Source organism: Cygnus atratus, chromosome 23, assembly GCF_013377495.2.
Source record: "Cygnus atratus isolate AKBS03 ecotype Queensland, Australia chromosome 23, CAtr_DNAZoo_HiC_assembly, whole genome shotgun sequence".
NCBI classification, from domain to species: Eukaryota; Metazoa; Chordata; class Aves; order Anseriformes; family Anatidae; genus Cygnus; species Cygnus atratus.
In genome coordinates this window covers 486,942-512,674 of record NC_066384.1, presented here as the reverse complement: position 1 = coordinate 512,674, position 25,733 = coordinate 486,942, and the positions used below count along the sequence as shown (strand labels likewise).

Here is a 25,733-nt window from a genome sequence, read left to right as displayed (position 1 = left end):
GCCCAGTAACAGGCTGCGGAGCTGCTATCCCGCCTGCATTCTCATCTGAGATCACCAGCTGAAGACCTGTGCGCATGTGTAAGCACAGGAGAGAGAAGAGCAGAGTGACAACAGAAACACCTCACCCCCTCTGAGTATACACACCTAACTGTACAAAGGTGCACGAGCCAGAGGCTTAGAAAATCCCCGGGTTTTTCTTGAAAGAGAGCCAAATACCATTTTCCTGATAAAGAGCTTCCTGCCTAAAAGCCCTCACTGAGGTTTCTCAGTTTTGGGGTTTGCTTTTCTGGTTGTATAGCTTTGACTGGTTGGAACTCTAGAAGTTAATATTTAGTGCTGTGCTCGTAGCTGATTTTATAACTGCTGCAAACAACACACCTATTTCCTTAAGAAATACCTTTGGGTATTTTGTTAAAATGAAAGTAAGGCAGATCATTAGTTTTTAAGCTCTTCTATTGTTCGCGCTGGGCATGGGTGGGAGCCAACTGACTAACACGCAGCCCTGCTGCGCTGGGCAGAGCACAAGCTCCTCAGGTGTGCCAAGGCCTCCGCACTGCCAGGTGGCTGCAGAGGTTCTTTGCTTGGCGTAGGAAGGGGGAGGTCACCTTTCTGCAGCAGGAGGATATCTGTCCCCAGTTGCTTCACAGCTTTTCTCAGAGGCAGTTGTAGACCTACAGTTAATTTTAGTGGCTGCTTACAATATAAAGTTCTGTTCTGGATATCATGAATACCATACGATAAAAATGTTTGTAAGAAATCTAGACAAGAAAGAGATGTAGTTCCTTTTCTGTACCTTTCTTGGGATTTTTTTTTTAATTATTTTTTTTTTAGGGTGTTGTTCAGTTATATTTTCAAGCTTTTCTCAGTGAAAACTAGTTGCCTGTCTCCAGGAGCTGTGGATTTAGAACCACCAGATGTGTGTAAAATAGGAACTGGTACAGTTGCATGCTGCTTTTTCTACCTAATACATCGTAAGCGGAGAAAGCTTCACACATACAACCTGCACTTGAAGCTTAGGGAACTCCCTGAGACACTGCTTTTGAATTTTATAATGTAACGATTCCCTTTACACAGACTGGATAACCTCCCTGGGCTCTTTCTCTGGCTTACTTTATCCCATGGACACAACAGTTGACAAAACGAGGAAGTCCTGTCCCGAGTCCTCCATTTTGCCTAGGACTAACTGGGCCTTGCATAAGGCTCAGATTCCCCCAGAGCAAAACCAATTGGCCTGTGCTTCTGGGCACCGAGAACTATTCAATTTGTGATTGCTTCAGCCCTAAAAACTCTTAAACAGAAATATCTACCCTAAACCACAAAGAACAACTGTGCATTAGACAAATTCCTTATGAGCAGTGCTCTTATATTGTCTAAAGCCTATTTAAAGCTCCTGAATCCTAGATTTTTTTTTCTTATTATTACAAGTGAGCCCAGAAGGAACATCATACCTGCAGTTAAGTTTATCAAAATACAGCCCATGTGTGCTTCTGAAGCTGAAGGCACGCTGCTTTTGCTATTTCACTTGGTGGCCAAACATGGTAGAAATTACTACCCCTCCTGTTTACCCATTCATCTTGTGGATTTTCTGTCCTGAAGTTGTTTGTATTCCCTGCTCTGCATTGATACTAACAGGGCTGTCTGCTTCAAACCATGCCACTGATGCATAGCTATCGCTTTATCTTTCTCATCTCACAAATGCACAAGCTACAGGTTTATTAAACAAGACCCACCTATCCATCAGTATGGCCTACATCTAATTAAGTACAGCTCTTTTTTAGGGTATTTTCTGAATATAGCTTGCTAAATGATTTCCAGTTTTTCCCTTCCCTCATATCACTGCCTTATGCTGCTGCTGTGGGATGACCCATCACAGGGCAGAGGTGAGGGAAATTGCACCACACCTCAGACTTTTGTTTTGGGAATACCACTTAAAGCTTTATTTCTGCCTTATTTCTAGAGAGACGTTACCTTTTAAATAGCCCAGGAAGCACCCTTCTGAATCTTTCAGTACCTGAAAAACTCCAGAAGCCTGGTTCTATGTTTAAGATTCAACAATTGGCTTTCAAACTTAAACCTATATCAGAAGTTAGTTCATAAGGACAAAAACAGACTGAGAGGTTCATAATGCAGATTTACCATGGAATTCTTCTTATAACATGACACAGCTTGGGAAAGAGAAGACAAATCTTGCGTGCCAGAGATTTGTGAAGATAGGAAATCAAGGCTTAACAGACCAAGATGGTTATCTCCTGAGGTGCTGCTGGGCCCGGGCTGCAAAGCCCCACTCTGTGAGTGCCATGTGAAGCCCAGCCACTGCTGATCCAGGGATATGGGAGACCTGGTTCCAGCTCTTGTGCTTATCCAGTAGATGAGCAATGGCCAGATTTTTGGAGGACTGGATCATATCTCTTGATGAGAATGGAGAGCTTTCCTTGTCACACAGCTACAACCACTAAGTAGGACGGAGGATATGGAATGATTGCTTGAGCAGAGGGAGATCTGGCTGCCCCTCGTCCCTTTCCAGTGGAAAGCAGGTCTCAAGCCCTGGTGAAAAGCTATGTAGGAGTGGGATGCTGCCCCCACCAGTACAGCTCTCCTGCCTGCAGCCTTCTCCCCAGCTTCCATTGTGAGAAGACCTGGGCAAGACAAAGAACTGGTCACGGGCCCTGTTTGCAGAGCTGTGACACGTCCAAATCATTTTGTAGAGGTTACACAACTTCTGAGCTTCCTGGAAACCAAAGCCTAGGGGGTTTTCTTGATTGCACAAGAAAATGGGTGGTAATTATATTTGGATGATCTATCTCTTTCTAAATTGACAGGAGGCATTACAGTACAGGATGTACCTAAGGATACTCTGGGGGAAACAGGTAAGAAAAAAAGGAGAATTCTAGTTGATTAATCTTTTTTACCACCTCCCTTTTTATTTTAATCTGGAATCTTAATTAGTATGTCTCGCTTTCCTCTTCAAAGCAGTTCCCAACACCTCATATCACCCCCTACCTCTTTCTGATGTTGTTCTCCCGATTCTCTAAAGATGTCAATATTAATAGCCCCAATCAACACCCTTCCCTCATCTGAGACAACTCTCTCTGAATGCAGAGAATGGCTATTGTGTGACTCCCTCTTTCTTTAAATGCTTTGTTTTCCTCCATGTCCTTTTACTGGGGAAAAAAATGGGAAAATATGTTTCTGTGGGATGTGAAGGGTGCACATGAAAAATACTCTGCAAAAGTCAGTATCACTCAGTCAAGAGAGGTCCTGTCCCTCCTGTGACTTTTGTAGGTGGACTTCCTATTTGATTCTTTGCTTACAGAGATAGCCACGCTCCTGGACGTTCAGTGACCCAGATGGAGACCTGGCCAAGAAGTTTCACAGAACTTCACTCGGACAAAAGCAATAGAAATGGGACGCTCATGATGGGGTCCTGCTTTCAAATATAATGTTTTTCAAGATGAGCTGCAGTCACCCTTTGCAGTTCTGGGAAACATAAACACACACACACACAGAGTTATCTATGAAAATATTATTTCCTCTGCATGCAGCAGCTCTCATTCTGCACAGCAGGGGCAATCAGTAGTTATATATACATTTGTATAAAAAAGCAAAATAAATAAACAAACATGCTGCACATTTCTCACTTTGACTTCAGTTCACTCCACTGAAATACAGAAGGTGATCTCTGTAGACTGAGAGGGAGATCTTTTCATCCCACAAAAAGCAAAGGTTGCTAAATGTCTCTGTAAGGTGCTTCCAGCCAAGCAGGAGTGCAGTTTTGCTGTTATACAGAAGCAAATGTGATGTTTGGTGTTTTCATCCTGGTTCAAAACCAACATGCAGTCACAACTCACTGCATTTTCAGAACCCATCTGATGGTTTCACACAGGGTTATGTTTTTGCCATCTCAGAAGTGTTTTTGCCTTTCATAACTCACATGTAAAAGTTATCTTGCTCTGAAGTCTCAAGTGAGCACAAGGCACTGTGTGTTAGCTGTGTGATACCTCCATGAGATATCACACATGCCTCACCCTGGCTGGATTCAAATAGTGTGCCTTGTGCCGTCGCTTCAATGCTGTCTCACGGCTGTATTGTACAGAGGCATGGGGAATGTCCATTAGTTACCTTGCAGTAAAAATACACCTCTTCTGTTCCTAAAGCCATATCCTTGATAGGCCAGACATTAATAGAAAAAACTCTGTGCAGACGAATAAATAAATAAATAAATAATCACAGCACTGACAGTTATTTGTCCTTGTTCTCATCTAGGTATCCTTGCCTGGGTATCCAGAGCTCTCTACCACTTTCCAGGCACACCACAGAACTTCAGGGGTACTCTAGCTTCTTCGCATGTAATGTGTGTGCTGATAGCCTTTGAATTTAAACTTTTGATCATACTTTCCCTCCATATTTGAAGTTCCAAATGCATCACTTAGCACTGTGGATGCAGGAGGTGTCCCTTCTATAAAATGATCGCTGTCACAGTCACTTGCAATACCTTCATCTTCTGCCACCTGTAAGGTCTGAAAGCAAATGAGTTGTTCCATGCTGGGATCCACACTGAGCTGTGACTTCTCCCTGACCTGGACGGGCAGATCAGCTAGTGGTTTCTGGTGACATGTGGTGACATGGTGATGATTCCTGCGTTCATCAGCTGGAAGTTTGGCACAAATCCTGTTCAGCGGTGTTTGGAGGGGAGTCATTTCCAGGCAGTCATCCCGGTCTGTATCATGCTGTCCATGTTCCCTGGGACCTGGGAATCTCACGTCAGTGAGGGATATTCTTCCCAAAGAGGAGCTGTGAGGAAGGGATGCCTTTTCGTTTCCTTGGGATCCTGAGGTGTCCACTTCATTCTGTCTCACTGGAGAGAAAGAGAAACCCAAGGCCGTGAAGTCCATCACAGATCCGCTGTCCACAGAGAGACCACCAGATGTGGAGTCCCTGCCTGTTTCCGGCCCAGCAGTTCTGGACGGCTGGTAGTTCAGACATCTCTTTGGAAAGCGACGCATTTCAGTGTATGGGATGAAAGTCCTGCTGTCTTCTTCATCTTCCTCCTCCTCTTCTGATGACGATGATGACAGGAGAGAAGCCATCCATGGTAGGTTGTTTCTTGGTGATGTTCTATTTTTCTTCCCTTGTGACACTGGCTTCTCTGTGCAGGTCAGAGAGTCCGCGAGGAACTCCTCACTGAGCTCACAGTGAAAGGGTGCTCCAGCACCTTTAAAATTAGATAAATCCTACCAGGGAAAGAAACAAGACAGATCAGAGAGTTAGTGGTGCTTTTTAAAAAGAAGTTTGGACATAGAACATGCCAGAATCAAAGCTGTCTTATAATGGTATTTCTGAATGCAGAACCAAGAAATGCGGCACACGTGCAGCTCTTCCACTCCTCCCCAGCCACCCTCCGAAAATCACCCAGACATCAAGTCGGGCGGCAGCCCAGCCTCTGGACCGTACCAAAGCATGAGGCAGCTTCTTGTGCTTAGCATCTTGTTTCAGCAGCCAGGTGATGAAGGCACTTGCCAGAAGGATGGGGAGGACGAACACGGGGATCATGGCAGAATATGGGAGCTTCCATTCCACTGCTGAAAAAGAAAAAGAGGAAAATAATCTCCTTTATTCTTTGTTATTGTGTTCTTTTTTTCTTTCAACATAAACAGGCTGAGTCTAATCTTACCAGAGCATGCTATCAATAGTAACTTCATTTTCTCCATAATCTTTAAGGAGAAACTGGTTATTTCACTAAGGTCAGAGCTTTGGATGCTGGAACCTGTAGTTCACTTCTGGCATCATCTTCACAGCAATGTTACTATGTTTTTTTTTCAGTTGATAGCATTTTAAGCAAATTAAAGTGATGGTAAATTTAAATAATGGGCTCTTACGCTTAGCTTTTCTTTTAGAAGTCTCAGAAAATGTTATGGCTCGAGAGCCTTATTTTACAGATTAGGATAACAGATTTGCCTAAGACCAGCCTCTAAGCCAGAGTCACAGATAGAAATGAATGTTGATACCAGCCAGTGCCTTACTTAGAGCAGGTCAAAAATGAGACTTTATTAACTTTTATTTTCTTTTTTTTTTCCAGGAGAAATTTGAAAATTCCCAAAATTTCAGTGTGAGCATAACTCGAGTAAAATATTTCAAGATTTTCTGGAAATACATTACAGATGGATTTTTTTAATGAAAACATTTCTATAGAAAGCAGTTACCTTTCACTAGAAAATCCAACCAATCCATTTAACAGGAAGGCTTTGTTGTTGTTGTTGACAAGCTATATTTGATGGAAATCTTTGACTTGGCCCTACTGGCATTTGACATCTTAACACATCCTTCCTTGGGACATACCTTTATGGTTTAAAAGCATGCACACTGGTTGGGAGAATTTGCTGTACTTGAAGCCAATGCTTTGGAAGGAGGATCTGGCACTCAAGCAGTAGTTGCCTCTAAGCGCAGTGGTGTCGATAGTCACTGTATTCTTCCTAAAGATACTTTCGTATTGCTTCTGTTTAGAAACAAAAAGAACAGACGGTTAGAAAGACGGTTCTTTCATTATTCAGATGCTGCTTCTTTACTTTTTGAGCCCACGATTCTCTTCATCATGTTGCATGGCTCCAGTGGTTAGGTGTGTGGAGAGGCACTCGCTACAAAAAGCAAGCATCTCTCCTAAGCCTTATGGTTTCTTGGGTGGGATTTCAAGTGGGTTATGCTCTTTGCTGCCACAGCTACACTGTTAGCAGTACCTGAACTAGCTGTTTTAAACCTCAGATATTTCTCTATTATGCTGACTGTGGTGTAGCCTCACCATCACATCTTCTCTGATAAAAATAGGAATAGAACAAGAGAGGGAGCTACTGATAAAATAAGGATGCTGACTGTAATGCACTCATTTCTTCTCAGGCTTTAGTTTAACTCTGGTTTGACTGTTTCAGTTTCTCTAGGCCCTGGATCCAGTCACTCCCTGCCTAGAAATTTGCAGCTATTTCAGTTCAGCTGGGCATCATTCCTCCACTTCATCTATGAAGTGCCACTTTTACTGACCTTGTCTTCAGATCCAGCTTCCCAAAGGTTCAAGTCATACATCCAGGAGAAACTCTCCACACAGGTGGCCAAAGGGAAGGTGGCATTCACATGGAGTATGTTCTCCTGTATGTTCACGTTTAGCACCGGGGGAGCCAGTTCCACTGTAAATGATCGACCAGACATAAGAATAGTGCTTGCTTACATCATAATCTCACAGAAGTAATACTTTATGTGATTGATCTAAACTTCTAGCTGATATTCTGTGATGGACATGAAGGAAGAGGGAAGGCAAAGGAATACCTTTTTAAAATTTTATTTAATATACCCCCACTGGTGCTGTCTTTCCATTGTGGAGAGCTTGAAACCAGCTTGTTTACCTACAACACTGATGAAACAAATTCTGATACCTCCTACAAAATTTATTTTCAAATCATTATGGGTTGTTTGTGCACTCTCAAATCTGGTATTCATAAAGCTGCCTCTTACTCTTTGTCTTTCTGCTGTATGTGGTTTAACTGATTTGCTCATGCAAGCACTGTTGTTGGGGTGTCCTTTCAGCCAGGCTGTAACCCAACAGGCACTTACCATCCAAATAGTATTCCTTGAATTGGGATTCTACCCATGGCGACTGGAATTTTCCAGAAACGGCTTTTACTCGAGCACGGAATTTAATGAAGAAGTTTGGAAGTACACAAGTCAGGTTGCAAGAGGTACTGTGGATATTTTTACAATGACGAACCTTTATCCATTTGTCCATGAGTTCCTGGCTAAAAGAAGAAACAAACACCACAATATTAAGCATGCTGTTCTGTTGTAATTCATAGAGCAAGAGAAGGAAGTGTTTTGCAGGAAAGATACTAAATCTTGCTCAGAGTTCATAGCACTTTCCAGACAGATAAGGATTGGTTTTGGTGAAAGAATGCAGTCAGATCACTGATCGTAACGCTGTTACTAAATGTACATCCAGAGATGTTTGCATCGTGCCATACTTTCAATGAGACATCCTTGGTAAGCACTTACCTTTCATACCTCACAGTGTATGTCACATCTGGTGGAGATCCTTCTCCTGGAGTCCATGTCAAAATCATGTCAAAATCTTTTGACAGTAGTGTAACATTCTGAGGAGGGGGAAGCTGAATATGACCTAATTGAAAGGGACAATTATGTGAATGATTAAGCAGGGCTCTGGGGATAGGAAATATCACCTGTTTTTGGTCAAGGTGGTTTCAAAATTGTTCTAAGCAGCTCAATTAATTTATGACTGTAAACTGGTTTTGGAAACAGGTATGTCTGTGTTGTAGTTGTGTTTTCCTCATCTCTCATAAAATATCTTCATCTCAAGAGCTTTCAGAATTAGGACCTAAGTGTGGGAAACCCATCCAATTCTATAATTTTAGCAGCTTTCTCCATGGTCTCACTGGATTTTCCTGCGATCCGGCTTACAACCCCACAAATTCCAGCCTGACTACCTTGTGCTCCCACCTCCGAGCCCCTAGATGAGGCAGACACAGCTGGGTCACAGAACTCAGTCCCAGTTCTCCCAAGGCAGACTGTACCACAAATACAGCAAGATGCAGCATGCAGGCTTGCCGGTGGGCTTTCTGGCAGTAATTGTTTGCGGTAGGTAAATACATCGCTACTCTTCAACTAGACATGTTCTGTAGACAGATTTTAAATTGCCATTTCTTTACAGCAGAATATTTTACTTGATGTAGATCATCCCCACTCTCACTGCTTAAAAATTCTCTGTGTATGTCTTTCCTCTGACAAGCAAAGCCCCATAGCATGGCGAAATGCAAGTAACAAAGCCAGCAGTATTGTACCTCTCGGCTGCCGCACGAAGCACAGTGCTACCAGGACTCTGATCCTCCAAGCAGACATGCTGAAGCAGAACTTTTCCACTTGTAATATATTTCTTTTCTTGCTACCTTTTCATCATCTTGTTTCCTGTATTAAGTTGTATGGCTTATGGAGGTGCATGTAGTTAACTGCACCGATGTGCACAGCCTCACTTCCTGGTACAACCCAAGTACAGGACTGCACAGTGAGCCAAGAAGGGAGTAGGGGTGAAGCTGCTTTTAATGAAAGCAAAAATGTTGTAAAGATTGCAGTACAACGCCCTCCCGTGTAACTTACCTGATCTCTCCGTCACAGGCTGTGTGCAAAAGGAACACAGTGCTAGCCTTCTCTTGTGAGGCACTTCATAAGAAAATTGACCTTTGGAATTTACTTGTTTGGTCATCAAATATTAATAGAAATCAATATAAGAAAGAAATCAAATAAGGTTTTACTGCATGAACTATCTGATAATAACCTAGCAATAATAAAAACAGTAAGCAGTAGTATGTGATATTATGTTAGTCTTGTGTTTATAAGAAGCCAAGGATTTTTTCTCAATGTATGTTATGAGGTTAAGACTGCTTTTTACAAGTTATAGATTTACCCCACTTTATAGTGGGGAAAGCAAAGTGCAGAACTGGGGCAGGGATCTGCCCCATACATGGTATTGGGGGAACAAAAGGACGAGGACCCTTTTGATAAAGGCTGTGCTTTGTTGGATGCCAGTGCTGCTGTTGTTTTACTTCAGTTATCACTTATCAATTAGTTGTCATCACTCCCAAAATATCAGTCAAGATCAGGACCAGTTGTCAGGACTGTGCCAACACACAGATGGTTCTTGGCCCCTGCACTTCCAAATCGATGAGCCCGTCAGCTGCTGGCCTTGGCATTTGCAGCTATGAAATTCTTGAGATATTTGTATTTTCAACAACACCTTTAAACTCCAGAGTTCTCCTGGAGCAAAGCTCAGTTCCTAAGTTGCTGCTGTTACAGCCTCATACATCTTCCCCCAGCAAAGTCACGGAGACAGCAGTTTTGTTCAGTGCTTGTCAGAAACACAGCCGGAGAGGTCCTGGTACAGCTGTGAGCTACGTCACTGAGTACAGTGTGTTCAGGGGCATGTTCTTGGAATAGCTGTGCTGTTGCATCCTGTGCACAGTGAGAGCAGGGACACCAACAGCCCGACCACTTGCGCTGTTTCATTAGCCAGACTGCTCCCCTGCTCTTCTCATCACAGCCACCTCCAGGCCTGTGCTGTGAGGAAAGGAAAGGAAAAATGATGTTACTGCACAGAAGATAACACCAGCACAGAGATGGGCTTTTCTGGGTCTTCCCCAGATGGCAGGCTCACCAAGCCCAGCAGGTGGCCTCATGCCCTCCCCTGTTGCTGTCAGGTTCTGGGTACTAAGTGGGAGAGCAGCTGATGGAGCTGGTGGAAGCTTGTATGTTTACCAGGAAGGAATCAAATGTCTCATTTCCCCGAACACACTATGATTCAAGCCATAGGAGGAGACCCTGTTACAGGTTTCTTTGATCACAACTTTCTCCAAAAATATGTTTCTTCATTGCATAGGCCTCTGCAACCGTACGTTTCTTGTTCATTGGCTCTTTTGCTACCTCTGTTTATTTTCTGTGAAATTTCTTTCTCGCACACACACACAAAACCCTACAATACTGGCAGCCTCTCACTTTTATTTTCTCTCTTTTTTTTTTTAAATTAGGTTCCTGTTGATGTTTTGTGCACATGATGCATACATTAATTTAGTCCTTGCCTATGGCCTGTATTTTGAGGTGTGTTCTTGCTGTTCAAATACCTAGTCCATAAAGAAATGTTTCCCACTTACCTCAGTGGAAGAATGGTAGTTCCCAAATTCCAGTGAAACATTTTGCATAGGAATTTGCTGATCAATAGGAAAGGAAGATTTGCAAATGTGTTTCATCAAGGCAGGCTTCTGCTGGCACCCTGAAGGATTTCCCCTGGTGGTGACTTGCCTGGTTATATTTCAGCATGTGGGCATCCAGGCTCCTGCGGCTTTCAGTATCTCCTGCCCAGTGAGGGGGGTTCTGGCTTCTTTTCCTTTCCAGAGAAATTCTGAAATGTTTGGATTTTGCTCTGAACCGGGATGAATGCAAATTTAAGACAGCAAAATACTGCATAGTGCAGATGAAACATTATTCTTCTGATTTCTGAGGACAGATTCCCTGCACACTCATTGCAGGAGAGCTGCGGAGTGGGAGTGCCTTTGCAGTTTTTGCCTTATCCTTGCCATTCTACCTCCATCCACACCACATTTCGGACAGAGGAGATAGTCAAGTCCTTGTCACTGGCAGCTTTTTATGGTGATTCAGGTCGAGTTTGGTAATGAAGCTGGGGAGCAGACCCTGGTTGTTGTGGACTCTCCTTGTGCTTAAGGAAGCATCCAGAGCAAGCAGGCTGACAGCGTGCCAGTACCTGGGTGTCTGTGCCTTTCCGGAGGAGTCCTCAGAGGAAGGGGATGCTTTTTCTACCATCACAGAAACCTGACTGGGATCTAGATTACACGAGGTTACTTACACCTTCTCAGTTTACTACAGGGTTTGGCTAGTTTAGGAGGAAACACAAAGGCAAAGGGTCTGGAGGGTCCAAGGTCTGCTTTCCTCCAGCATCACGACCGCAGAGCTCGTCCCAGCGCGGCCCCCCCGCTCCCTGCAGCAGCCGAACAAACGGGGGGCAGGCGACTCCGGGGCTAGCCCCGGGCCGGGAGCGCCTGCCCTGAGACCGGGGCTGTCTGTCGCGACAGGTCGTGTCGGAGGGGGGCCGTGCCGCGAGGTGTCGCTGCCTCTCAGCTCCGGGCCTCTGCCGCCTCCCCCCCCAGCCCCGCGCCCACTCCCGGCCGGATCCCGGAGGGCTCCCGGAGAGCCCCCGCGGCCCGGCTCTGCCCGGCGCCCCCTGGGCAGCGTCCCCGAGTCGTGGGCACCGGCGTGTCCCGGCCGCGGGTGCTGGCAGGCGGCAGGCCTCGGTGGGGGGCTGGCGGCCCCCGGCCCGGCCCGGGGCTCTGGCAGGTGGGACGCCTGCGGCAGGGGCCTGGGCTCGGTGGTGCCGCTGGTGCGACCTTCCCGCAGGTCTCGCCGCCATGCCTGCCTTCCCCACTGCCATACTCGCACGCAGCCGGTGCAGGACGGTGGCCCGGCGTGTAGGTGGACCTCCGCACGCTGCTGCGGTGCTGTGGCGGCAGGAGGTCGCTCGCAGTTTTGTCACCTCCCGGCTCTCTGTGTGCCACAGGTGATTCAGACCAAGCCTGCAGCATTTCGTGAGTCAGACTGACGGATGGCTCCTTTCTGGAGGAGGGGCACTGCAGGAAATGCAGTCCTGCTCTTGTGAGGAAGGCACAGTTTGGGCTGAGGTTTGGCTTTATGAAGCCTTTGGAGGCAGCGGGCAGCAGAGCGTACTGGCATCCCGGCTGCTTCCTCTAGCTCCTACCCTACCCAGGCGGTGGTTCTGGCAGACCTGTGTGCTGTGAGCCTGGGAGGACGGCTGAGCCAGCTGAGAAAAAGCCCACACGTTAAAAATTTTAATAGGGCATTTCTGGTGTGAATGGCACCACGGAAAACCAAACCACTGATCCATACACGAAAATGAATGAACATTTCTTGACCACAACTTAGAGGAAGGTGCAGATAGTAACTTGCTGTTTTGTGATGGTTGCTGCCACTCACAGCACACCTAACATTTCTGATGTGCTCGTACATTTCCAGCACCACCACGTTGCATGAAGGACTGGGTGAATGTTTTCAGTATTTCTTCAAATGTGAACCAGCCTTCTGAAGTAGCTTCTGCATGGCGTCTTCCCCAGTTGATTTTTGTTTCTTTCTGAAATACCGTTCTTCTCTGCCAGCTGTCATTGCCTTGTGTTAGGTGAGAGCACTCAGGCTAAGAGAACGTTACCAGCAGGGAGGGGAGGTGGCAGTTGTCACAGACACACTAGACACTGGAAATCTCAGGCAATCTGAGTGACATTTCCCAGTACTTCTTGCTGGGTGATTTGACAAATTTCTCAAGGGAACATGATCCAGATAAAAATTATTTTAAAAGGAGTTTTTGGCTGAGAACTTGGTAAATGGGTGACTAAGACTTTAGTCATTCAGACTCAAAGCTCTTTAAATGGTCTTTTCCTTTCCTGCTGTTTAATTAACATCTCTGCTTCACTCAGGGTGTGATGCTGCAAACGCTGCTGGCAGCACCTCCTGTCTGCTGTGCTCCTGCGGCTGAGCTCGCACCCCTGTGCTCGCTGCTCGACCTCTGCTTGTGGCTTACGGGGCAGCCCTTGTCCCACGTGGCATTTCTTCACATTTCTCCTAAACGTAGAGGCATGTGTACATGGTATTCACAGATGGGGACTGCAGCACACAAAAACCAGTGCCTTCCCCAGCACAGTTCAGAGGCCTGGGCCCAGGATTCAGCAGTCTGAAAGTAACGTCTATGACTTAGGAAGCCGCCTGCAGAGCTTCCTAGCGGAGCTTCACCAGTGCAAGACTGCTTTTCTTGGCTTAATTTCTTCATTTCTGGAGGTGGTGAAGCTGATCTATCTGTGATGGCAAAGGTGTGTGGTATGGGCCTGTCTTCAGATCTGGGCAAAGTACAACCCAAGGGCAGGAGCGGAATTTTTCCTTCAAGGTTTCTCACCACCTCTCTGGAAAAGTGAATGAGCACAACCGTGTCTAAAGAGAAACTACTCATTAGCCCCAATCTAAACAAAAAGCATGATCTGAAACTGAAGGCAAGGTTTCACACCATTCCAAAGTTTTCCCTGGAAACCACTTGTATTTTTTGTGGAGAACATGCTGATCTTCAGGAAAACCTACACTTCAGGGACGGGCAGAACATTTCTGAACAACTCAAAAGTCTCCAGTTTTGGAAACTTTCTCCCTTGTCCTGAGTTTCTCGTGCTGAGAGGACAAGTTTGGACCTGAGGTGCTGGCACCTCGCTCCCTCTGACAGCATCCAGCTCTTTGGCAGTTCTGCCCAGCAAGGGAGGTCTGCAGGACGCTCTGCAGCAAAGGCGTTCAAAGCATCAGGAGCACGGGGCACGGGAACAGCCCCAGCCCCCTCGGGTGGCTGCAGCTGTGGCTTTGGCACTGGGTGCACAGCACAGACTCTGAGAGAAGGAGAGATGTAAAGTGACAGCCATAGACTGTCAGTGGCAAGGAGATGTAGCAGCAAGCCTGGTCCTGTCTTTATTGAGCCAGTTGGGTGAACTTGAACCTTCTCACTCATCCCTGGAAAATCTTTTCATTGAAGGCTCAGCTCTGACCTGGAACTGGGGATACCTGAACTTCTGCAGCTCAGGAAGTGTTTTCCTTTTTGTGCTTAGAAAGAACAAATTGCTATTGGTAATTAAGAGGTTAAAAAGTCCACAAGGCTGAGCAATGCCAAATAATAAAATGCAGCAGTGTCCCCCTGACCCAGACAGGCATCTGGGGAACCTGTCATCAGGAGAAAATAAGAGAATGGGCTTGATTTGTTTTTTAAACCAAGTCTGAAAAGACTTAGATTGAAAAGCAAAAGCAAAAACAAAACCTTAAAATGTTCCCCATACAAGTGCTATGAATCATTTCATGTTCTTTTTTTTTTTTTTTTTTTTTTTTCTTCTAGGGCAGGGTTTTTAAAGGAACTCAGGGCCTTTACCGTACGCAGTAGCCAGGTACAGCTCCAGATACAAGGCTCACAAGTAAAGTAAATACACCTGACAGTCTGTTCCTGCAGGGTAAGGGGAGTACAGTAATCCTGTAAAGACAGCTGGACCCTGTAGGCTGACCTTTGTGTTAAATACGGGACTTGTGTCCTAGTCCATTAGACTGCTGTACTGCAGTGGGTACTAGGGGAGGTCAGGCAAGGCCTTGGGAGCTGCCTAAGGAGAGCGCTGCTTCAGACCTGCACAGGCAGCAGTAGTGCTGGGCCAGCAGACCGCCCTCCGTTGTAAGCCTTGATACCGTTAGCACTGCAGTCGGGCAGAGCGGATGCCGCGGTGGCACTGAGGGAGGAGACAACTTCAGAGCAGCCCCAGCAGAATGCAGGAGCTGAGGCTGGATGGGCCAGTGCTGATCTGGGGGAAAGTGGGGGCTTCACCCGCACCACTTGGGAGGGAAGCTGCCCAAACCATGCTTGGTTTCAGATGGGTCTTCCTCTGTTTCAGGGAGAGCTGGTAAGGTGCGTGCCTGTACCTGGAGGGGACAACTTTCCCTTCATCTCTTCTCCTGTAGCAGGGATCTTGCCCATCCTACCTGCTTTATCATCTAGCAGTTGCAAATCTGCAGAGATTATTTTCTTCCTCAGCAAAGAGAAGCCCTACTGAGTAAGGCAAAACCCCTGTGCTCACGGAGTGAAATCATTCTCTCCAAAAGATTTGCTTGTTTGTTCACAGCAAATGAACACGCAGAAGAGTCTCGTGTGCATGTTTAAGGAACGTCAAGAGGGGTTTGCCCTCTTCTGTAGCAGCGGTTACTCATGCTGCAGCTCTGAGCTGGCTTCGTCATTACCTTCCCTGTGACCTGCTTTTTGTTTGCAGCCCTGTGGTGTGCAAACACAGCGCCGCTTTACTGAAACACTCCTGTCACAGCCCTCCCTGGGCAGCTGGCTGTGTAACGTTAAAGGCAACAACTTGCCTCTTGAGCAAGCGCACCAGTTCCGTCAGGTGCCAGTCCGCTGATCTCCCGTGTCCCGCAGCAACTGGCTTCAGGCAGGGGCAACGGCTCGTCCCTGTTCACTTGGTTGGACCTGGTGCTACTCTTCTGCCACAAGTACATTCAACAGAGCAGTTACATGGATCTCAGTTAAAGTCCAAACTGCAATAAACTTATTTTGGGCCCCAGCCTGAAGTCGGACAGACCTCTCCCATCCTTTCTGCCTCCCTGAGCAGTGGGGCAGCAGTGTGGGATGATGCTGTTAGCCAGTGGACTCGAGTCAATAGACTTTTATGCTTCTTCTCTCGTGTTTCTTGAAACCTGTCCTTTCCCCTTTACAGTGCATTTTTATTCATGCTGAAAGCAGTTAGGGAGCTTGCCTGGACATGCAGTAACGGCGAAACTCCAGTGCACACAGAGTAAAACATGTGCTAGCCCACAAGGTGCAGATATAACAACACGGGAACCTCCTGGGGGCACCGTGCCTCCCGAAACCCCTAGCTCTCACCGATCAGCGTGGGAAAAGCGGTGGGGACCCTGCATGTTCCAACAGAGAGAGAGACTTAGTTCTGGCAACCTGTCTGTTGTACTCTCTGAGCCAAACTGTGCTTTTGGGGGTCATCCCACAGGCTTCAGAGCTTGTCCCTCTTTGGGAGCGTTTCCTTACTGCGTGCTGTGATGGCACCCTGCCTAATTTGAGGGGTTTCTCTGTGGGCTCAGGACTGCAGGATGCCACTACATTGGCTCTGGTTGTGAAATTCTTCCCCTGCCTGGCAGAGGGACGCAGGGATCTATCTCTACGTAGCCCTTTCAAGCAGGAAATACATTTTGTCTTGGGTATATTTCACCCAGGGGTAGAGTGAGTGCACATGCTGGGAGGGGGAATATGACATGGGGAAGCTGTGTATGTTCTGCGCCTTTAACTTGAACACCATCAGAAGGTGAGCTGGGGCAGAAGGGGATGTGTGGGAGTCCAAGGAGCACTGCGCCGTGAGAGGTGCCCTCTTCTGCGAGATGCTCCCCTGCAACCACGAGTGGCAGCAGCCGCGCTTCCTGGTGGGGAGGGCAGCCTCTGTTTGAATGTTTGCAATGTTTTGCATTGCAGTATTTGGATGCCAAAGCTATACAGTGCCGTAAAAGTTAATTAGCCAGATAACTAATTAAAGACTTCTCCCTTTTATTGTTGCCAACTTGCAATTCAGAAAGGGGCTTGTGTCAAAGTAGATGCAACCACACACCCCAGTGAAAGAAGCGATAAAGCATTCAAGATCCAATTAACCATTCGGGGGACTGGTGCGGGAAAACCCCATCCCTGTCTGGGGGGAAGAAGTGTCCCAATCACATGCAGGACCAGCACAACTGACCTGGCTTTGAATACCTTGCCGGGGAGGCTGCTGCTGTGCAGGGAGGCTCGCAGGCTGGAACTGTGTGCAGGGCAGGATTTCCAGGTGCCAACAGACACTCTGGCATTGGAAGGGTCCCTGGAAGGGTGACACGTCCTTGGGGACCATGTCAGATCTCCACAGCAAAGGTCCGGGATGTGTGTTGGCAGAGCTCTGAGCTGAGGGAGGGCGTGCGGGAGGCTGTGAGGACATGAGGCAGGCTCTGGTGCTGGCTGTGCTGCTGTCCGAGAGGGACCCGCCTGCCGAGGGCTGCCCCTGGAGCGGGCGAGGATCTCAGCAGGCAGGTAATGTCTGAGCCTGTCACCTTTCCACGGGTCACTGTAGAGGAGATTCGTAACATCTTTTTGTTAAAACCAAACCAAACCAAACCAAACCAAACATCAACAGCGACATGACATCATTCAAACCAGGCAGCTTTACAGCGGTGTAAGAGGGTGTGCTTCCCGTCGCCCGGCAGTGTCCTGCGCTGCCGGTCCCTGGGGTCACTTTGGCCCAGGGGAATACACAGCGAGCAGGCGGAGGGTGGAAGAGCCACGGTGAGGTTCAGGCTCTCTGCTCTGGCCACCAGCCAGGAGACGTGCTGTAACTCAGTGGCATCGGGCCCAGAATTTCCAGGAGGGCTGAGCTCCCGTCTGAGATCCGGACAGGGGCCCACATTTCCACCAGCGCTTCGCACGTGCTGGGTGCACACAGGGTCTGGGCTCTTGTGAAATCCCAGCCTGGCTGAGGGTGGCTGAGTGTTTGAAATTCCACCAAGCTGCCCAGCCCTCCCTCCCCTCTGAAAAAGAGGGGAATTGAGCAATTTCAGCCAGCGTTCCTTGTCTGTGGAGCTCACGTACTCTGCAGAGCGGGCTCACAGGGGATGATGCTGGTTTCACCCAGCAAGCTGCTGCCTTGCAGAGAGGGGCAGGGAGCAGGGAGTGTTTTAAGACTTGTAGTTTTGATGACATGACTGCTGAGATCAGTCCCCCAGAACACATTTACACCAGATGAGGATCTGGCCAGAGTCCCGATACTAGGAGAATATGCTTCCCACCCCCGCTGCTATCAGGCCCAGCCCTCAGATGACAAGAATTTAATTTAAAGGCTCAATCTCTTGTCTGAACAGCTCCCTCCCTCCCCCACTCTGATGGGAGGAAAAGCTTCGGAGAGGCATCCAGGCGAGTGGGAAAGCTTTGGAGAGAGCTGTCTCTTGCCCTTTAGCCATCCAGAGAGGAAGAGCTCATCTGAATGAAATGAGGATCAATCAGAGAGAGGCATGGGAAAAGCTGGGAAAATGAGCCTCCAGTGATGTATATTCATGGGGGGAAAACCTCCCCCAGACATGCAGAAGCTTTGATGAAAACCCTCCCAGCTGTGCTGAGCCTTTGAAGTGACACAGCAGAAGTGCATTCACGATTACCCAAGAGATAGAAGCAGATGAGTTCTCAATCAGCTGAATCCTTGTATTTAGGATACACTTTAATGCTTACTTTTTATAACTCCTTCCAAAATTAATGAGAATCATCTGCACTGTGCCCTGTCATTCCTCTCTCCTGCTTCCTCCCCACCCCAGATAACCTACAAAGTCAGAATCACATTCCCAGGGGGCAGGGGATGAGTTGGTTGTGGTGTTTTGTGCTCCAAACAAGATCTGGGAAGAGTCATGAACCACCAGCGGGAAACAAAAGGCTAATGGAAATGGGTCACTTTTTTACCGAAAAGTAAGTTTCTGTAATCTCTCCACATAGCTTGTGTAGAAGTATCATAGCATCTTATCAGCAGTGTGTCCTACTCTAGCACTTGTCTCTATCTCATCTCCTAATCAGAATCTTTAAAAGCCAAGTCCAAAATCTGTGCTCTGGTTCTTGAGCTGAGCAGTGTTAGAGCCATTTTCATCTGGGAGGATCTTTGCACACAGGTAGATGTATGCAGGGGGTGGAGGGATGTGTCCCTGACATGGCACTGCCCAGTGTGGCACTCCAGGTCACCAGCATGGACTGGTAGCGCCTGCAGTCCGAGGAGCTGAACCTCCTCTGTTGAGCTGAGATGAGCACCCAAACCCTGAGGGAGCTGTTGAAGGTTCTCACTTTGTTACTGCTGGCAGGTTTCTCCATTCAGAACCACATTGGAAAGGTCATTTCCTGCTGAAAACTTGCTCAGAAATGCACTTCCATCTGGCCTTTGCTTACCTTGGCTGTGTGACATGCTCAACACAAAGTGCTCCCACGTTTCTCTATGACAAACCTCACGGAGTATCCAGGAACCCAAAACCCAGGTCATTTCTCCCTTGCAGTGGCCCTTCTCAGCAGGTGGCTTGCTTGCAGGTACACTTGATGGAAACAGACAGATGCAGTGAGCTGAGTCATGTATGTTTAACACGCTTCAAGGTGCGTTGGCAGCTTCAGACGATCAAAGCCTGTCTTGTGATGCAGTGGCATCGCCAGGGAGTTTTCTTTTAACTCTATCAGATAAATCGAAAGAAAGTCAGTCAGTTGGCTTTCATGTCGTAAGAAACCAATTTGGGAATGGTCAGAGACAAAAAAAATTGCTCAAGAGTTCAGTTAACTGAGAGCCTCAACATTGCCAAGGCTGAGGTGGGACTCGCACGTGTTTCTGGTTCTTGTGGTACTCATGTTGCCTGGTTTCAATTTCTGAAGTGGTTTTATGAGTTTGCAGCTGAACTGGAAACATCCAGTGTTAGTGATTTGAAACAGGAGCTCTTAATCCTTGAGAATTAGCCTAAAATCTCCTCTGGTGGCCTGGTGCAAGGATGAGCCTCCACCCAAGAGGATGAGTCTTCCCAGGCTTGCTATTTCTCTTTAGTACTAATGGCAGCTGGATGCATGTACCCAGCCATGAGGAGGTGTCTTCACCAGGAGCCTTTGTGCCCCTAAGAATGTGTTTGCATTAAAAATACATGTTTCTTACACAGAGTTTTCTTTGCAGGATGGTGCAGGCTGTGTCTAGTGTTTAACTACCAGGTGAGGCAGGTGTGGTGACACGTAACCTTTATGACCAGGCTTGAGGAAAACCTGTACAGGCACTAACTTCAGTCCACGGGTGTTTCAGTATGGTTATGACAGAGCCAAGGAAGTGTGCTGAGAGGGAAGAAACAAAGCTGTTTATGCCGTGAATCCTGGTGACTGAGAAAGAAGCAGCACGGTCTAGCGGAAAGGGATCAGCCTCAGGTTTGCCTGAGCTGCATTCTGCTCATGGAGCTCTTGTGGCTTTGAGCAAGAGGCCTCCCTTTCTGAGGACGGTTTGCCTTCCCTCTTCCCTCTTGTTTCTTATGATTACAGCCAGCTTGGGTGGGATGTGCACCAGAAGAGGTGGGGTGGAGCTCTTGCCTCTGCTGACATCGCTGATGAAGGAGTGAAAGTGATGGTGGCAACCGGCCTGTGGCACAGCACTGCAGCCCGGGGAGCCCAAGCTGCACTGTGCCCACTTCCTCGAGGAGGTCCAAATGCCTCTTGCCTGGCTGCCAGTGGCCACCACGGGTCTGGCTCACGGAACAGAGACCCTCCTTCCTGGCACGCCTCCTCCAAGCAAGCCCTTTACACTAGGGAGAAGTGACTCTTTGTCTGCCTTGTCTCCCACCCATCACACATCTCTCTCACAGCGTCTCTTGGGAACGGCTCGGGCTTTGTCTGCCCTGAGGTGTGCTCATGCATGCGAAGATCTTTAGCAAGGCATGAGATACTTTCCCCTTACATGAGCCAACAAAAATGTCATGTCTTGAGAAAATGAAATGAAATCTAATGCGTCATCTTTCCTGCTGGGCAGCAAATACAGTCCTGGGGGAGCTTTTAAAGGGGCCCCACATTTGCAGTAGGTGGGTGAATGCTAACCTTTCTTGAAAGGACCTAAGGGGAAAAAACAGGACTTAGTGTTTCAGTTATTTTTGTGTTGCGTTTCTACACACAAAGACAACATTAGATCCCTGTCCTGAGTTCTGCTTAGCCCAAGCACAGAAATGGGGCAGTTTAAACCTCCTAATGTTTGTTCATGCTCTCCAGACTGAGTTACAAGACTGGAGAGTGCATGCTAAATCCAGGTGGGTTGGCCAGGGAGGTAAGAGTTATTTCAGCCCCAGGAGAGTAACTTCATCTTTTGTCAAGTTGTTCTGCTGGGGAAAGCTTCTGAAGACCCTTTTCTGTATTATCTTATGGCCCAGACCAAAGCCAAGTTGTACGGAAAGTGTGGAAATGTCAAGGGCTGGATTGCCTGAGCCTTAAATGCTTGGGCATTGCTGCCACAAGGCAGCGTGGATGCCAACCATCACTTTAGGGCTAGTAGCATTACTCACTGTATTATTATGGGTGCAAAAGCTTGGACACAATGAAGGGCAATGACAAGTCAGGCTCTGGGGTGCACTGTATTCTTCATGTGTGAAGGAGTAAAATATAAGTATAAAATATATAAAATATAAATGTTGTTGTTTCCCATCCATCAGTTTGTGGATTTTTTTCATCATTTTGCCATTGGCAGATGACAAACTAACCACTGCCAGTGTTGCAGATACCTTTTCATGTAGATTTTGTTTAGAATATAAAGACTTAACTTTTTCCATGACACCTCTTCTCAAGCCATGTAAGGATGTGTTACAGATTAGCTTTCTTGTGGAGATGAATGGGATTATCCAAGGACTGATGGTACGTTTGTATTGCTCAGTACTAAGCAGCACCAACCATAATTTCTAAAGGATCTGCATAAGGGCCTTGAACTCAGGAAAGCTAAGTGTCTTTTCTACCTGTTTCATGTAGTCACTGCTAAACAATGTGAGGGATTACAAAATGCCTAGCTGCATCAACAAACAGCAGCAAGCAGCGCTTGACAATGCTGTCTGTGGAAGCCCATTACCTCCTCTAATTAATCCTCACTTCATTAGCCAGAAAGAAGGCCACTCATGGGTGCGTGGGCGTGAGGAGGATGCGGCCGCGGTCGCTCCTCTCCTGTTTGCTGTTCCTGTGGCCCAAACAAACAGACCCGCCCCGAGCGCTGCGTGGGTTCAGCAGCGAGCACAGCTGAGCAGAGTGCTCTCACCACTGCGTTTTCTCAAAGGGGATCAAAATTTGCTTCAGCCATGGTTCTCCTGGCTTTCTTTAGGCATGGAGAGGAAACCGCTGCCATGGGTAGTGGTGAAGCTCCCCCTGAGCTCCCTGAGCGCAGATGCTTCTTGTGCTGCAAGAGAGCTCAGTGCCTGCCGGCAGCCCACGCCCTCTTCATCCCATTTAATTCTGCCCTTACCCCAGGAACTGCTGGGGCAGGAGACCTTTTGCCCACCTCTGGCCCCCACTGAATGCTAGTTCGAAGTGAGACGGAATTTTGCCTGCATTAAAAGTAGGGGGTCAGGGCCTTCCACTGTGCTGTCCCTGCGATGATTTGACAACCCACAGGTTTCTGCTCTCAAATCTCTCTGTGCAAAGCCCTTGGTGAGCACCTGTGGGAAGGAGCATAGCACCCAGCTGTGCTGTGGCTTTCCTCTGGTCTCTGCCTGAAGACGACCACTCACCGCTGCGTGACAGCTCCACCGGCGTGGCAGGATTCGTGAAAGCAGCTTGCAATGGGCTGTCTGTTGTGAAAGAGGATTTTTAGCAGACAAACCTGTAGTTATGAAATGAAGTCTGCCTCAAATATAACAGAGGAGGATCATAGAGGCAGTTACTATAATTACTGCTAATAATCCTTACACTTACCCATACGTTAGTTCCATATAAACCTTTTTTATTCCCTGTGCAAACAATGAATAATTAGCAGCCTGTATCAGAGCCTTTTTAAGAGCTACGTCATGTTCCCTGGGACAAAGACCATCTCTGAACAGCACCTAGCATGCTGGGATTATAGGGTGTTGAGTGCCACTGTAATAAAAGCATGTCAAAATTGCAAGTGAATTCATTAAGATCAGGAGGGACAAGTTATCTGCAGGGAGAAACTGTTCCCAGTAGACGTTTTTGATAGCTTTTTATTAGTAGTGTAATTTTCTAGGGGGTTGTTTCACACTATGGAGGAAATCTGTTTTAGGCTTCTTTCTTTTGCCACTGACATTGTAAGGCCTTTGTTTTGGGGCTCTGCTGGGAGACAGTTTTGCCATTTCAGGGGTTCAAAGGGTTTTGGCATTCATCTACATTTGCTTCCCTATCGTGCATCTTTGATTCAGTTCACTCACCTCTGTTTCAGCAGCTGCTCGCGTTACGCGAGTGAAATGTCTCTCTCTCAGCCTTGGCTAGGCATCAGGCATGCACTTGTGAAAAAAACACACAATTTTTCTACCCGACATCATTTTTACTCCAGACAAAATTGGATTTATTGCATAATAAATACATTCACTGGAGCTAAGGTGAGATGGTGGTTAAAGACAACTGCGCTTTGCATAGCCTTTCAGACCACCAAAGCCCAGCCCTCTGGTTTGTGCTGATGCATTATGGCTGACAGCAGTAATTTTTAGTGACAGATACAGAAACATCCTTAGGGAAAATACAACAGTGATGGAAGTTTCCTGTGGGAAAGAAGGCTTTTCTTTTTTTTTTTTTTAAACATGCTTTCACCTTTTCTGTTTTTTTTTTTTTTTTTTTTTTTTTTGTCTTTAGGGACAGATTCTTTACAGGCCTTTACAGGCATTCAAAACCTTTAATCCCATTAATTTCACCATGACATAAGGTCAGTCCACAATATATGAAGAATGATCATCTTCTTTTAGGATCAGACCTGAATGGCTGTGCTTTCCAACTGTACTGGATCTAAATGGCAAGCCAGCTGTGGTCTGTATTTGTTGCAATGCTTGGAAGACCACACCTCTGTATGAAACACCATCTTTTGCATAGCAACTGATACTGTGAGCTAAACTGGATTGCACAATTTAGACTCTAATCTTGACTGGAAAGATAGCATCAGTTCTGAGTCAGAACTATATTTTCCCGTATCTCAGAGACAGGATATTTTTGCACAGCAAATGGCAAAATTTACATGTATGTAAATGTATGTAATCTTGGTCCCACCGCTCTGAGTGAGGCCTGGGTCAGGCCAGGCTCCCACTGCATGCAAATGGCTGTTTGTGCGTCGCAGTCTGAACAAAGGCTGGCTGGGGCTGCTCGTGGGATCTCTCAGCCCAAGTGCAACCAGGAAGGAATTGCAGTAAACAAAGGGGAGGAGACTCCGCGGGGAGGAGGAAGGTTACGACAGCAAGATCCTGAGATTCACCTGTTGTTCTAAACCATTTAGTTGGGTCATAGTCCAGAACCAAAAATTTTCATTGAAAAAACATTGCTGGGTGATAACATTACACCTAGTTACATGATTTGTAAATTGTGATCGTGTCAGAGCAAGGAAATGACTAAGTAAATAAGTGCCCGTGGCTTGGGCCCTATTTATGGGGATGGGCGCGAGCTACCCTGAACCTCCTCTGTCCATACCCTGAGCCAACCGAATCTAAAGTCGTTTCAGCCTGGAAGTCCATCAGCCTTATTAGCATCATGGGAACTTGTGCTAACAAGCAAAAACTTGGTACAAATATCAACTGCTTTTTCTCTCAGTTTGTATAATTGGATCAGAATGATCTAGTTAAACTCAAAGACAGAGTTTTTGGCCTGGATGTAGCTTGAAATTTGTTGTTTCTGAGTCACGTCTAGAGGCGTGCTTGAGGATATTGCTCCCAAAAGCACCTCTGTTTTTTTCAGCTCCAGCAGCTGGTTTATTAAAGATAACACCTTTCACTACAAATCTTGCCTTGCTTAAGCACGCTGTGAAATCCTGGTTCCACTGCCCTCAGCAGGAGCTGTATTGAATAATGCCTCTTGCTTCAAATCCTGCCTTGGCTAAACATACTGGGAAATCTTGAAATTGGCAGTTCTGCACTTCACGTCTGGATTTCTGCTATGTAGAGAAGGGTACTTCAATGTCATATCGTGTCCTGAACTCTGACTTGAAAATTACTCATCTTTTTAACTGTTTTGGCTCTTACAGCCTTGATATCCTTCTCAAAACGTGTTCTTTTAAGATGATTTTAAATGGTAAAATCAAAGAAAACAATTTATAATTTACTGACTTGCCCTTGAATGTTTTGCTAGTAATGGTGACTATTATCTCTTGATAATAAGATACGTGTATCTTAATGGGAAACTTAATTGCTATTGTAGTAGTGTGTAATCCCAGGACCTCCTGGGCTAAGTGCTGGACCAGCTGAGAACAGAGGGTAGTCCCCATCCAAGAGAGTACATCCAAGGGATGCGTCATGATTATGTCCGTGTGGGATTTTTGCTTCTCATTTGAAAAACATTTTTCTTTAATTATAAATTTTTCAGATTTTATTTTGTTCAGGACAGTGACTAAGATATTCATGCTGTAATCAATATGTGTGTTTTTATATTTGATTATAATGTGCTTGTAATGTGAGAAGTATAAGGTTAATGGCACATGTAGCAATCCAGTGTTTTGTTTCTAATTGGTGTAGTTGTGCAGAGGAAATAACAAACATTCATGTTGCTGTCACTGTGTGTGTCTGGATTAAGCTCTCAGCTGGTGTAATTGTTGCCCGATATGACAAGGGCATGCGCTGACTTTAACTCACCTAGAAGCTGACTTGGGTTTTTTTTGGGAGATGTTTTAGCAATGTTTAGCCATCCTAAGATGCTGGCTTTTTTCTCAGCAGATACCATGTTGTGGATCCAGTTATCTAAATATCTGAATCATCCCTGTATTTTTAACAGGCTAACCTCCAAGTAAACTGTTGCAGTTCAGGATTGGTATTATGGATGAGATGGAGGCAGAGTTTTCCTCAAAGTCCTGTAGGAATCTGCAGCAGAGCTCCCGCGTGCTGGGTTAACGCTGCAGTCACCTCGCTCC

At 46.6% G+C, this 25,733-nt stretch overlaps 1 protein-coding gene across 1 annotated transcript; it reads right to left on the bottom strand.

The window, feature by feature from the left end:
• Positions 1-4,331: 4,331 nt before the first annotated feature.
• IFNLR1 (interferon lambda receptor 1) lies at positions 4,332-8,892 on the bottom strand. The gene is made up of 7 exons (XM_035562268.1): positions 8,835-8,892; positions 8,032-8,155; positions 7,597-7,778; positions 7,030-7,172; positions 6,337-6,493; positions 5,452-5,576; positions 4,332-5,231 (listed from the first exon to the last, which is right to left on the bottom strand). Exons 1-7 carry the CDS (start codon positions 8,890-8,892, stop codon positions 4,332-4,334), a joined length of 1,689 nt encoding a protein of 562 aa, XP_035418161.1.
• Positions 8,893-25,733: the final 16,841 nt, after the last annotated feature.

What these genes read in the sequence shown, in the direction of transcription:
- IFNLR1 (XM_035562268.1), bottom strand. Translation starts at nt 8,892, where the DNA reads ATGTCTGCTTGGAGGATCAGAGTCCTGGTAGCACTGTGCTTCGTGCGG. An exon ending in CTTCGTGCGGCAGCCGAGAG is followed by an intron (nt 8,156 to 8,834) that starts GTACAATACTGC and finishes CCTTTCAATTAG; the next exon opens with GTCATATTCAGCTTCCCCCT. An exon ending in TACACTGTGAGGTATGAAAG is followed by an intron (nt 7,779 to 8,031) that starts GTAAGTGCTTAC and finishes TTCTTCTTTTAG; the next exon opens with CCAGGAACTCATGGACAAAT.